At 37.0% G+C, this 14,703-nt stretch overlaps 1 protein-coding gene across 1 annotated transcript in view; it reads right to left on the bottom strand.

The window, feature by feature from the left end:
• Positions 1-267: 267 nt before the first annotated feature.
• DCUN1D5 (DCN1, defective in cullin neddylation 1, domain containing 5) overlaps positions 268-14,703 on the bottom strand; it is a 16,215-nt gene continuing 1,779 nt past the window's right edge. Inside the window, exons 2-8 of the mRNA XM_010562130.1 lie at positions 12,221-12,312; positions 9,017-9,087; positions 8,531-8,622; positions 2,496-2,604; positions 2,298-2,402; positions 1,344-1,446; positions 268-587 (exon numbers count right to left, since the gene is read on the bottom strand). Of these exons, the coding sequence (XP_010560432.1) occupies positions 532-587; positions 1,344-1,446; positions 2,298-2,402; positions 2,496-2,604; positions 8,531-8,622; positions 9,017-9,087; positions 12,221-12,312 (628 nt within the window). The 3' untranslated portion in view covers positions 268-531. The remainder of the gene's footprint in view (positions 588-1,343; positions 1,447-2,297; positions 2,403-2,495; positions 2,605-8,530; positions 8,623-9,016; positions 9,088-12,220; positions 12,313-14,703) is intronic.

Genomic DNA, 14,703 nt, shown 5'->3' with positions numbered 1-14,703 from the left:
AAGGAGCTGAAAACTGTGGCGCAACCCATGACCAATAATTAATAAACAAATTAGCACACTCCCACCCAGGGCTCCAAAAATCAGTCATTCTTTCTAATGTTTGTCACACAAGACAATCATACCATCAGCAAGCAACAGTGCCAGTTAAGCATTTTTAAGGTCTTCAAAAATTCATAGCAAAGGGCACTTCTGAGAAAGATAATCTTAAAGATTTGGTTTTAAAAATAGACACCACACTCACATTCAAGGGACATTCTTCACTTTTAGGCCTTTGTCACAAATCTGAATCTTTATTGTTCTGAAATAAATGCTATAAACATAAGACTCAAAACAAGAACTCCAACTTTCAGTCTCAGAAGAGGTGTGGTTCAATGCCCATATCACGTATAACAAGAAAATTTCCTTAAAAAAGGAAAAAAAATTACTGTAAAGTCTTTCTTAAGAATGAAAATGCAATCCTTTGTTTTTCTCATTAGTTTGTGTACAGGCGGGCACCAAAAAAAAACTTTTGCATTTTCTTTTGAATTCTTGCTATGACGCTTGACGAACTTTTTGCCATTCAACAAATTCATCCAGAAGTACAGGCCCTGCAAATGGATGAAACTTGGAGTTATATTTGCCAATGTCTTTCAAACATCTTCTCTTAAAGTATAAAGGTTCAAACTATTGGTCTAGGTAACATCCATGTCAATCCTATGGTCAAATACTTATTAAGACTCAAAGATTACGGCAATAATTTCAATCCAAAGGTGGCAAATAGTGCACAAATAACACTACACAGAACTACGGAAAAACATGTTCCTGACATCTGACAGTTGCACTGAACTGAATGGAAAGCATAAAAATAAGGTTGTATTGTAAATCAGCACAACTAATTTCTTCCTAGAGCTTTCAAAATTGTACATAATTAGAACACAGACCAAAATGGGATGCCTAATGCAGTCATAGTATGATTGACTATCAGCCAGGTGTAGAGTTCAGCCCCAAGTACCAGCAGCTAGGCTACTTCATAGTTAAACTAGAGTTTTTTATATATTAGTACAAAATGAGAGTTTGCTCTTTATAATTCTATTTGCAAGTCTATAGTTTCATGTAGCAAGCAGCTTCACTAGATCCTCAACTGAATATAAGTTGGCTTAAGTACACCATCATACCCCTGACAAACTACTATAATTAATATCTACAGTTTGAAGATGGATGGTTATCAGGACAGTTTTTCTACGCATTGTTGGAGAAGAAATATTTTATAACTTACAATATTGTTTCTGTTACAGAAATTTGTTTTATGCAAATTGAAAATACTGAAATAATAGTTGAATAAGCCAAATGTTATGAATACTTACATGCACCATCTTCATCATAGTTGCTAAGATCTGCATGGACAGTTCTGCTGAACTCTAGCACATTGTACCACTGATCCTTGTTCATAACTCTATACTTCGATTGCTAGGGAAAACAATTTCAGAACATTAAAATGTCAAGTGACATTTGGTAATGCTGCATCTCTTTTTATCTTCAGTTCCTAACAACTCATTTAATGGGTAACAACGGTTACTATTTCCTTGGTTTTCCATTTTCTAAAATACTACATGTGTACATATTTCATAGTACTGAAACTATATAAAATGGTTTCCTGAAGGATCAGAGCAAAACTGAAATACCAGGGAATCACAAAGTCACCACTCTTAAGCTTCAAAAACTGGTAAATTTTCATCTTGCCCTGAAGTGGGGCACACTTAGCTCAGATGTATTTTCAGAATGAATGATTAAAAAATAATCTTTTCTCCAGCATACAATACCATACGATCATAAGGACATCTACTTTGCAACGTTAGTACTGATTTGAAGCCAGGGAGGAGTCTCAAGCCCAGCATGCTCCACAACCTACACATGTCCACATTATTGACTCAGTCACTTGCAGCTGAGCTGACCAAAATCTTCCAGAGACAGCCAGGGTTCAAGGTACCTACATACTATATCTACACAAAGCAAAGTTGAAATTCAGCACAGATGTACCACATGAAGAGACTGTTGGGGCTCTATTATTTAATTTTAAATTTACCTTTATAGTCTAATTAAGACGGAATTTTAGTTGCCTTTGATAAAAGAAGGGGGGGTGGGTACAAGGAGGGAGAAAAGAATCTGTGACACATACATCACTGTTTCATAAGCACATCAAGCAAGGGAAGAGGAGCAATATGGATACATTCTTGAGCAAAACAACACAAACCCTGAAATCTTTTCACAGAACAGCCCAACTACTATGCCATCATTCAGAAAGTCAAGGAAACTTGTACCTCCAGGTATTGATAAAATACTGAAAACAGTGGCCAAGTTCTTCCAAGCAGAAGAGCTAACATGGATTTTGCAGTATCAATATCAAGACTTCGCTGGTCTTTATCCTAAGGGTGAATAAAGAAAGCACAAAATCCACTCAAGTACAAGCTTGTTGAATAATTAAAATAAGAACTTCTCTAACACTGCAGTAGTCTTACCCTTGCAAAATCAAAGGCGTATCTGTAGATATTCTTAAAAGATGAAATGTCATTCAATTGTGACCGCAAGAAGTCAAATTTACTCTGTAATTTTTCTGTACAGTCACACCTTAAAAGAAATAAAACCAAATGATGTTAGAAGTTCAAAACAAAACATTTGGACAATGAAAAAAAAATGCCAGCAAACATCAAAAATTAAAATCACCAAAATGCAATCATCAGTTGTACAGGATTAATACTATGAAAGTGACTTAAAGAACACTGAACATGCTCAACATCTGCAGCTTACTGAAATGATGGATGCCTGGCTTCTGTAAGTAAGTTTTAAAAAATATATTAGCAATATAATATAATACAAAGTCTCTGCTTTACTTCTCAAATAGTAGTCTTTTTATGCCATGCTCTACAATTTATATTTACACCCAGCACTATCTTATCTTCCAATCACTATGGAAGGTTGGAGAAAACAGTATTCAGTGTGCATTAAGGTGGTAAAATCCAGCTGTAAATAAGGGCTTTATGTCATATCTCTTTGGAAAAAAAACAAACCCTGAAAACACACTTCAAGACTACATATTTATGAGTGTCAGGACTGAGCAGCACTCTGCAAAACATACTAGTCTGCTCGTGTTTTATGACTGATAAACACAAGCTTTGATAAGCCTATCACCTGGATTAGACAGTAGCTATTCAACTGAAAACTTACAGGCTGCATGAGAATGTACAGGTCTGCTAGTTGACAGGATAACCCTTTGGCAAAAATAACTTTTTGGCAGAAAAGAAGATCTCTACGTATTTTACTTGGCAAGGGCTTTTGTTTCCAAATAGAAAACGGGTTAGATTCACCAACAATGGCAGAGAAGAATGTAATTTACACATGCTAATCCTCCAGGAAAGACTCACTCAAAAGAACAGCTGTTATATTATATCACATTTTATTCTTATAAAATAATAGCTGCTAAGATTAAAAAAAAAATAATAAATGCACCTTGCCCTGTATCCCGTGTGACAGAAGCAATACTTTCAGAAATACAGATACATAAATAAATACTTCCTTTGGTAATGTCCCCCCCTTCTGGCAGCCTGCCTCTCAGAGAATACATTTGCATCTAACAGCTCCTTAGGGACTCGTCACCATAGCCCATAGCAAGCACCCTTCAGGAGTACCGCAGCAGGTTGCTGAGATGCTGTACTTTGATGCCATACTTTGCTCACAGCCGATACTCCCTGTTCCTCAGGTCTGCTAGTCTGTGTATGCATGTATGTCTGTCTGCCCCTCTCGGGCTGCCACAACAAATTCCAGCTGATGGAGCCTTTTGTTATTTCTTGTCTCTAGCAGCATCTACCTAAAGCAGCACTGAGTCCCAGCCAAGATCAGTGCTAAAAAATAAAACTATTAGCTAATTAGGCTGCATATTCAGATGACAAGAACTAATATATCTTGCAATAAACCATGCATTAAGTTGAAAAGAAATCTTGTTAAAAAAGCTTTCGTAAATTTAATAAAAAATTACTTTTTTTGTCTTCAGCCATCTAATTGGTTTATGTATTCTATTGTTTAACCCTCAAAACAGTATTACACTATGCTACAAAGGCATCTCATTTTATGTTCATGTCTCTTCTTTCCATGTTCAAACCTTCATACTGAAATAACATTGTCCTCTACATTTGAGGACAAATCTACCTATTTAACACCTAACTAAGTGCTCATGTTGTTAGTGTACTAATGACATATATAAACTACTTAAAGTGGGTTTACCACATATTTTGTCAAATATAATTTGACTAAGATTATTTACCATACCATGGATAAACACAAATTTCAGTATATTTAAATGACTTTAAAATATTTTGTTAAAATTGTTCAAATAATCATGAATTTAAGTACAAAGTAAAATGCCTGTTATTGTCTACTGTACTATTGGCTAAATATATTTTAATACAGAAGTGATTCTCTTGAAAAAGGTGGTATGAAACTGTGCAATTATTAAGCCTCAAGACTCCTGAGCTATTGTCAACCTGTTTAAAACAAAACAGTCAAATGGATCACACTCAAACAGACAGGCACCATCCTCTGAAGCCCAATGCAGGGACATACCTCTGTTAAAGCCATTTAAGGCATTTCCACACCTGGCTATGGATTTTCTTCACACCAGTGAGGTAAGGAGCTGCCAAACTCCTCTTTTATAGAGATAGAGCTGCTTTTATGGCTGCACCATAAACAAGATGGCTGAGGTCACCCATACTTAGAATAATTTTCCTATTTATTTTTTTAGTCAGAACAACCTTCTAGTTAGCACAAGTGAATTAACAACAAACTTCTCTACAGAGACTAGAAAAAGGATGTGATTTCTTGAGCTGCCTTTGCTGAAAGATAGCATTAAATAAGGCTACCTCAAGATCAACAAAACTAGATACTAGCTTACTACCTTTCTCTTTGCATCCCTACATCATATTTATAACAAAACTTAAATTAGCACCACAAAGCAGTCCTATTTTGATTTCTATTGAGGTAGAGAGTTCATTTGAGGCATAGCTAACATGGACAGAGTGATGATTCAGTAAGTCCTACTCAGATATTCCAATGTTTCATATTTCATAATTATTCGCACATGCTTGTCTTACTAAAAAGAAAAATTAGTGAGATGTATACAAACATTAAACCAAAAGCATTTAGTGGTGGTATATAAAGTAGTTTGAAGGTCTTTTAATCTACAAAAGAGTTCCCCTGCCGTCACCCAGCCCTCCAGATGGACAAAAGGAAATGATACCCATCTAGCCCATCCACTCTCTGCAAGCATTGAAACAGGATCTTCTGAAATTTAGGTTCCATATTGTAACTGGATACAGAGGTCCAAGGAAGTAATGGCTTAGGAAAACAAAGGGACATCTTTTCCGTGCCCTGACAATGCTATAGTTTCACTATGTCAATTGATTTACAGGTCTGGAGACCAGAAATTGTTTAGATTCCAGTATACACTGAATGCTATACTGGCATAAAGAAATTATTTACCTTATGCTTTGTGTTAGCCTCGCAAACATTAACAGAAGGAAAGGCAGTAACAAGCAAAAAGCTTTGTTGGAAAAGCAGCAGATATTAGGCTATCATTAAAACCAACCCAAATAAGTTGGTTTTACTAATAATTCTGCAAACAGCAAGAAGTTACAAACCTGGCTTTTTTTTCCTCTTTCTCTCTCATGTGGCTTCTCTTGTACCTAAAAATATGAGATCATGACCCTATCTTTCCCTCAATTTGAATCTAACTTGTCTCTCTGCTCTTTACCTGGCCACTCATTTTTAAAAGCTCAATTTTAATGTAAAATTTGACTCAAATTCTAAGGTTTAAAAAAAAAAAAAAAAAATAGCCAGAGGGAAGTACTCCGACAATACAGCAGCTTACGTCTCACTTCCTTACACACAAAATTCCTTGTATTTACCTAGTTCAAACAATGACTTCAGTGGAGTTTAATAAAATCATGAATTGTAATCCTTTTTCCTTCACCTTCATTTCGTAACTAGATTTTTTTTTCTTTGTAGGTCTGCAAAGCCTACAATTGACAAATACCTGAGTATGCTTCTCCTTTAACTCAGATACCTAAAGTTAAATGCTCAATTCTAAGTTATTCACTCTCCAATGGCTTTAAAGCAAATGTAGATGAGCAGTCACTTCCTGAAGGCTAGTCATTTCATCCTAAGGAGGTGTTTAAAATAGCTGATATAAATTGCCCAGCAGAGGTACTTGTTTCTCTATGCTGACTATGAAAAGAGCTTCAGGTGATTAATTTAGACTCAGGCACCCAACTTTCAAACATATACACACACACACGGCAGAATTCACCCTACCAACATGACATACTACAAACCTCACTTTCACAGCTTAAGTTGTTTAAGTCTCATAAGCTGCTACTTAGTGCTTGATCCACCTTAATTTTGACAGTGTATACCTTATCACACATTTATTTTTCTCCTCCTCCCTAAAGAACAAACTTCATCAGCATATCATAAAACCACACACAAAAGAATGTCACTTCAAGATTCAGGCACCCAAACATTGGCATCTAACTGTAGATCAGATTTAGGTGTCTAAGATGTAGGTGTTGCCATTCATAGAGGTCCAGCCAACCAAACTATAAGAGCAATTCAGGTGACCAGTCACTAGGTCTTAGGGCAAACTGAATACCTCCCCAGGCTCCACTACATTGACTAGATTTCCAAAGACTGCAGTAAGAGTTTAAGAAGTCCAGCTCTAGCATATAAACCACACATTTAGGTGTCTTACTATGGAGCTGAATTCCACCCAACCCTGCTCATGCAATTACCTTATGTGACATTTCACATATTTTGAAATAAGGATTCTGTAATAAAACTCTGACTTAGAAGACACTCTGGGCTTTTACTGCATTTTAATGTAATTTCTTCATGCAAAAATTAAAAAAAAAAAAAAAAAAAGCTGTGCAAAAATGTAATAATACTCTATTGCTTTAAGAGCATAAAATCCTTCTCCTTCAAAACTTCTGTCAGATCTTTCAAGAGAAACTAGATTCCCCCATTCCAGATGGAATCCCATAATATGAACCTCCCTTCCCAGTAATCACAAACAGCACAAGTCTACAGATTTATATTCTCTTTTTAAGCCAACAAATCTTGAGTTCCTTCACGTGACTGCCACTGCTTGATCCAGCTGCTTAGTCTACAGCCTGCTATTAGAGCACACCCAGGGGAAGCAAAACGTACAGGTTAACTGGTTTAGGCTTAGGAAAGTGCTCCGACCACAAGTCTTTTTATGTAAAAATGCACAGCAGTACCATATTTTCTGTGTTAAACACATTTAACCTACAGCATGACCAGCTCTGTTCTTAAAAGATCCAGAAGATTCCTAATCACAGCAGATTATTAGAAATGAAGTCTATAATATTGGCTCTGAAGACGTGCCTGGTTTCATATATCTTTGTGCTTGCATTCTGCTATACTGGCTAACTCTTGAGAGCTCCCATTTGGGCATAAAAATTTAGTACTTCAGAGAAGTAACCAAATTACACCCATTCACTGCATCTAAAAATTTATGCACCCGGAATTTAATCTCTGTTGTCCTGAATTTCAGGCAATTTAATCATTCCAGCTCTTACTAAATTTAAGAGCTTCTGACAGTCACAAAACAATCAAGGCATCTATTGGAAGCATGATCCCAAATCAGTAAGATTTGCACAAGAGAGTCAGGCCACAGTCACTTACTCCATAGTCTCAAATAACCAGAGGGTATCTACCCAGTACAATTTCCCAAACCAATTCACAACTGATAAGGCAACTGTGCCAACTCCAAGGGTCAAATCAGCTCCTCTTTCCCACCATGCTGTAGCTGCAAGGATAGCTCCCTGACATTTTTAACATTGAATGCAGTGTCATAACAAGTCACCCTTAAAACATTCATGTACCATAAGTAGTTTCATGAAGAACAAACAAAAAGGGACAACTGAACTAAGCCTCAGAAAAAGCTGATCAGTCTCATGGAAGAAAAAACCTCTTTGGGCAGAGCGATATCTCACCAAAAATTCTTACAAATAGAAGGAGTGAGAAATTTATTTATAAATTGAAAGTGTTACTTAACCTAAGCATTAAGCATGGCTTCTGACCTCCATCTTATAAATAACAGTAATAACCAAAATTATTATCAATGCAGTCCTCATCTATAAAGCTTAGAAATCAGTAAAACTTTCTAGAATACTAGTGCTGAGATATGCTTATGGCTATCTCCAGATCTACTTATTTGTGTCTACCAACTAGAATAATATTTTTTGTAAGAAAAAGAAACCACCAAAACCTGATTTATGAGGGTTAGACAAAACTTCATCATTTGCGTGAACTCATCAGATTCACAACTTTAAGAACAACAGCTATTTCCAGTTGTTGACCGAGACCAGACCTGAGTTTCTGTGTCTTACTGCCAATGCACAAGAAACTGAGGGCAAGAATTATTAAGCTACTAGTACAAACATAAAATTAGAACATTCTGTTATATACGTAAAAAAGCTCTTACTGTAATGAGGTCATTCCTTTTAACCATTCTTCCTTGGTAAAAAATCCCATGCTTTCAGCCTCTAGTTTCCAGGCTAAAACTAACATAATAATCTAGGAGGGAAAAAACAAGGGGAGAAAAAGGAGTCGGTATGTAAGAAAAGGCTGATTTCTAGATATCCGAGAAGAAAATTCTAAGCATTCAAACATTCTAGCAATTGTTGTACATGCTTGCACTTCATATTTGTTACCATTTATTAATTCAGCTATGTGCAATCTTTCTCTTAATTTCGATTTCTGAAAATGAAATGTTACTATAATAAAACAAACAAAACCTCACACACCAGCCACACATAATTGATATATTCAGCTGAAATATCTTAGAACAGCTCCTAAAAGCAGGAAGATAAACAACTCTTTGCTTACTGAAGTTAAGAGTTTTACACAGAACTTAATCTTACCCAATACCCCCTTTTAAAGTGTTATTAGTATCGTGCAAGAAACCTACATTTTCAGGCTCAACACCGATGTCTTCACAGAACTTTTCCATTCCTTCGGGCCCCACGACTTCATCGGGACCTTCAAAACCAAAAAGAAACCGGACTGAAATCTAAGTTACATTCACTGCTCACAAGGGTTATACACAACAATAATTAAACTATATTGCATACAAGCTATCCTTAAAAACACTGCATTACACTATTAAGTAGCTTTTATGTATAACCATTCTAACAACCGCAATGTGGGGGCACGTATGTTACATATGAAGTGACACTATGAACTAAAAGCAAAACTAAACCAGAACTTTCATTTTGTGCACTGCCTCCCCACAACAGCAGACAAGCTATTTTAGTTTGTGTATGTGAGTTTTCAAAAGATTCCACTGAGTTTCCCACTGACATAGCTCAACTCCAATAATTGTGGTGGTCAATTTTTTTTGAGACAACATGGGTACTGCTACTCTGTGCTGAAGTTACTCTATGAATAATGTTCTTCAAAGAGTTATTTTATCAACAATAACAAAAAATAATTCTGCCTGAGCTACTATTACAGATATTGCTCTTTCAATGATGTTAACATTATGGGTTTGCACTAACACAGAACAGGATGAATCTTCAAATAATGTAAGGTTAGTTTTATGATGCTGAGTAATATGAGGAGAGTGATAACAATAAATCAGGAAAATGCTAAGCATGTTAGCCATGTACAAAGCAGAAAAAGTTTTATGACTGCAGAGAAAATAACTTGATTATGACCACAACAGTTAGTGTCATGCTGTCACTTTTCCATTTTAACACAAAGAAAGCCTCTAAAAAGCAGCAAAAAAGCGTATTTAAAGAGCACATACAGACACACTCCACAACTCTTTGTTTCTCTGAATCACTCTCTGGGTTCAGTTATTTCTGCTAAGCCTGTTCCAAAAATGACTCCTACTGGGTAACCAAATATTATTAGAATGCCTGTTGACATGCTATTTTGATAAGTCTTGGATCATTATGTTAACATTGTTTTAGTGAATATGAACCCATTGTATTGTGTTTGTGTGGCAAACTTTTGGTAGCAGGGGGGTTACAGGGGTGGGTTCTGTGAGAAGCTGCTGGAAGCTTCCCCTATGTCTGACAGAGCCAATGCCAGCCAGCTCCAAGATGGACCCGCCACTGGCCAAGGCCGAGCCCATCAGCGATAGTGGCAACAACTCTGGGATAACAGATTTAAGAAGAGAAAAAAGCTGCAGTGGGCACTGAAATGGCAGTCGGAGAGAGGATTGAGAACATTTGGGAGAAACAACCCTGCAGACACCAAGGTCAGTGAAGAAGGAGGGGGAGGAGGTGCTCCAGCCGCCAGAGCAGAGATTCCCCTGCAGCCTGTGGGGAAGACCATGGTGAGGCAGGCTGTCCCCCTGCAGCCCGGGGAGGTCCACGGTGGAGCAGATATCCACCTGCAGCCCGGGGAGGACCACGGTGGAGCAGATCTCCACCTGCAGCCCGGGGAGGACCCCATGCTGGAGCAGGCTCCTGGTAGGACCTGTGGCCCCGTGGAGAGAGGACCCCACGCTGGAGCAGATTTGCTGGCAGGACTTGTGACCCTGCGGGGGACCCACCCTGGAGCAGTCTGTGCCTGAAGGACTGCAACCCACAGAAGGGACCCACGCTGGAGCAGTTTGTGAAGAACTGCAGCCCATGGGAAGGACCCATGTTGGAGAAGTTCATGGAGGACTGTCTCCCACGGGAGAACATAGAACAGCTACCTTTACAGAAAAATAAAATGCAATTGGCATTTAAGACCATGAACCCCTACCTCTTAAAAAATGTTGGAAAGAACATTTTGCCTAAGCAAGCAAGGCAAAACACTTCTATCTGGTTTTGAGAAGCCCTTACATAGAATGTGTTAAAAAAATTACAAGGTTAAGTTGTGAAGAGAAACACATACAAGGCTTCACTAGTAATGACAAGTATAAACTTGAATCAGTGTTTTTGGCCCAGAAATCATATGTACAATTCCTATAGATATGTGTGTGTGTGTCTGTATGTAATTTTCTCTTTTAACAGAAACATTTAATCTCCTATGGTGTATAATTTCACTGGAATTCTATTTTATGCTAGAAACATGGCATATTTTGATTACTGGTTAACTAACAAAGTATAACCTCCTACACTCATTTCTTGACTCAACAACAAAAACAAAATTTACAGGCCTTAAAAAAAGTTAGAAGTATGTGCAAGTGCATTTATCAGAAGAAAATTAGTTGAGAATTATTATTTTCCTCAGAAGAAGACTCTTTACTCCAAAAGAGCATGCCTCAAACCTAAATTAGAAAGCAGATTACTAGAATCAGGAGTAGTTCATTGCTGTGGAAAGACTGCAAGGAAAGCAGCAGTTCTGATAAATATACTCAAACCAATTGCTGGCAGATAAATCATCAGCTCATTTCATACTGAGAACTAGACATTAATGAGTTTTAATCACCAACTAGTTACAATGGACTTCAAGTAGTTACTAGACAGGAAAAGAAATTAGTAACAGTTTACAGATCCTGAATTTCTAACCATATAATTGGTAAATAAATGGCAGCAATAGTCTAAAATTCTGCAAAATACACTGCATACTCACTGAAAGCAACTATTACTTGGATAACGATTCTGATTTATTTGAAATAGACTACTTCTAACACTTTTGAATGAAACATTTCTTATTTACACTATCAAAAATGTTAGGACAGATTCTCAGGAAAAACAGTATAAGTATCTATTATTTTATTTTGTAAAACAGAAAACCAAGAGGCTTAAATCATGAACTTTTTAATTATCCTTCCAACTTGATTATAAACAATATCTAGTTAGATAAATAAACTTCTATCTAAACTACCTCTCAATGTCCTGACTTCTACTTGCCCATTTCAAATCAGGAAGTAGAACCATTCAGTATATCCTGGTTCAACACTGTACTGTCCAACATCAGTTATTTCATTTTAAAGAATGCCATGGTAAGTTACAAAGCACACAGTAAAGAGGAAAAAGTCACAAAGAACAACTACTGAAAAGGCGATAGTAAAAGCTATACTAATTCATGTGCATGCTATAAGGAAGCAAACATTGACCTATTTTTTATGTCTACATCAGCATAGTAAAAGCAAAATGCAAATAATAATTGACGTACTCATTTGCTTTAAACAAAACCATATAGTTTTAAATATTAATCCATTGCATATTACCTGCATATTCATAAAACCAAGCCAGGCACTTTTTGCTTGAAAAATGTTCCTCTCCACTTATTACTTTACCAGAGGCTTGTGATCTGCAATAGCTTATAGAAACACAAGGATGATAAGTGTTATTTTAATATGAGAAATGGGAAATAATTTAGAATTAAATTCCAAGTTGCTTATTATTAGTTCAAACTATTTAAACTGTTTCACAAAGTCAATATACGTCAACAATGAAGCTGAATTTGTTAAAGGGCAACTGTCATCCCATTTCAACACTTGTTGGAACATAAAATTACCTTGAAATACAGACCTCTCATAGCTCAATTTATTGCAACTATTATGTTTTCTGAAATGCAAAAGTACTGTTATCTTGTAGATATTAAGCTGAATAACCCACACACAGATGGTCAAAATATCACTACGCGGTAATTCAAATGCCTTATTATCTATATATATTTATATATATAGGCATTTAAAGTTAGGTCTCTAATAAGCAGCATGATCTTCAAGAGTGCTGAATATGCACAGATCCCATTTAGGTCAAGAGGAGCTGCAGAGTTTGACATATTTAAAAGTCAGGCTATTTATAGTTAAACATCCAAATTTGGGAAGAAAACTCAGTCAATTTGTTTACATTAAACATGTAACTAAATATATGTAAATTCTATAGATGTTTGGTACACATACCAGAATAGTAATACACAATCTATGGTAAGATTAAAACTGCTCAGCGCACACAGCTCCCCCCTCCCACATTGTCTTCACTATGCGACACACAACCCAGTTTGCCTAGGCAGTGACTTTTCATAATTTATCCTTCTTTAACAGAATACATAGAATAACTAATTTCTTCCAGTAAGAATACTGACCACTTGAAAGCATCTTTAGTCAGTAAGGAGTTGCAGCACCTTGTATTTGAAAGGAGTGTACGTTGACAAGTTACAGACTTTTAGAACAAGCTAAGATTATTTCTAAGAATGAGGTGAAAGTTAATCATATGAGAGGATTTAAAATTATGCAGCTCCTACACTGCAATTTTAAAATTAAAACTTCAAGCAGGAAAAGAACAGTTCAGTTCTGAGAGGTGGTAAACAACTATCTCCCATGTATTGCTTTAAGCTTCACTGGAAAAGAAAGCAATGCGCTCCAAGATGAAGCCTTACGTGCTGAAAGCCAGAATTAAAGAGAGCCATACAGTATGCTAGTGCTTCTTGGTTTTATCCAGTTTAACATATATCCATTTGTAATCACTGGTTTTATTAAAGAATATTACCAATATATTGCTATATAAGAATGCTACATCAAAAATGCTCATGTATCTAACATTGTGATTAGCTAGTATGAACTCTCATTTACATCATAGTTTTTGTGTAATGACAACTAGCTTCCTGTAGAGTCTTTTTTTTTTCTTTGTTAAGGAGCTTTCAAAAGATTTTTTTTAAAGTAAAAGAAATTAAGATCATAAAATTTTGGTCAGCAGTGTTCAAGAAAGATGAACTGAAACTGGAACAGATGCAGAGAAGAGCTACGATAAGCACGGAAGCTGAAAATCGGTATTACAAACCAGAAGAATGTAGCTTGTTTAATTTAACAAAATAAAGTATGAGAAAACACAGCGTTCACTCCAAATACACTACCAGGCAGAACCATGAGGGAGGAGTGTTATATAAAGGATAATGCAGGTACAAGAATGGTTATTAACTGGCTATGAATAAATTGAGACTGAAACTAAAAGATCATTAATGACCACAGAAAGTGAGCTCTGGAACACTTATCCAAAATGAACAGTCATAACAAAATAAAAGCCTAGGTACTTGTAAGCTCAAGCTTGGTCAACCTATGAGAACGGCCAATAGCCACAGTTTCTTGCAACAGACATTCCCGTAGCATTGATTTCGTAAGTCCTTTGTATTCTTATGTCCTCAGGACGTTTGTCGTACTACTGGTTTACTGACATATGTAACAAGTTCTAATAGGTGAAAGTAACTGCATGCCTTCTTCGGGAAGCCACACCGGAAGCTCCTGCTACACCATACTAATGGCTTATCATTCTAATGGTAATTTTCGGGTATCACGGCATAAGTGGTCTTTTTATGGTAGTTAATGAACAAGATGCTTCAGACTCCTGTATTTATTAGAAAAACCTTTCCTGCTTTTGTTTTGGAGTGTGCTGACCTCTCCCTCCATTTCACTGCAAAAAAAAGAAGAGACGATTTAACGTAGACACTCCTGAGTACCGGCAACCTCAAATCGAGGAGAGCTGCCTAGCCCAGGCAACAGCTTAGGCTGAATACGGGAACCGCTGCTGGAATCGGCCCCACCGGTACAGCGAAAGGCTGAACCGGCCGGGAACGGGAGCGGTTCCTAGCGTTTCTCCCCTGAGCGCGAACAAACCAAACGCAGCCGCTGCAACCCGCACGGCGAGGGCCCCGCACCAGCACACCCCGCCACCGGGACGTGCCCACCGGCGCCGAGCCGGGCGGCCAAAC

The sequence above is a fragment of the Haliaeetus leucocephalus genome, unplaced genomic scaffold, assembly GCF_000737465.1.
Source record: "Haliaeetus leucocephalus isolate CR32 unplaced genomic scaffold, Haliaeetus_leucocephalus-4.0 Scaffold155, whole genome shotgun sequence".
Classification (NCBI taxonomy): Eukaryota; Metazoa; Chordata; class Aves; order Accipitriformes; family Accipitridae; genus Haliaeetus; species Haliaeetus leucocephalus.
This window is presented reverse-complemented; position numbering and strand designations above follow the sequence as displayed.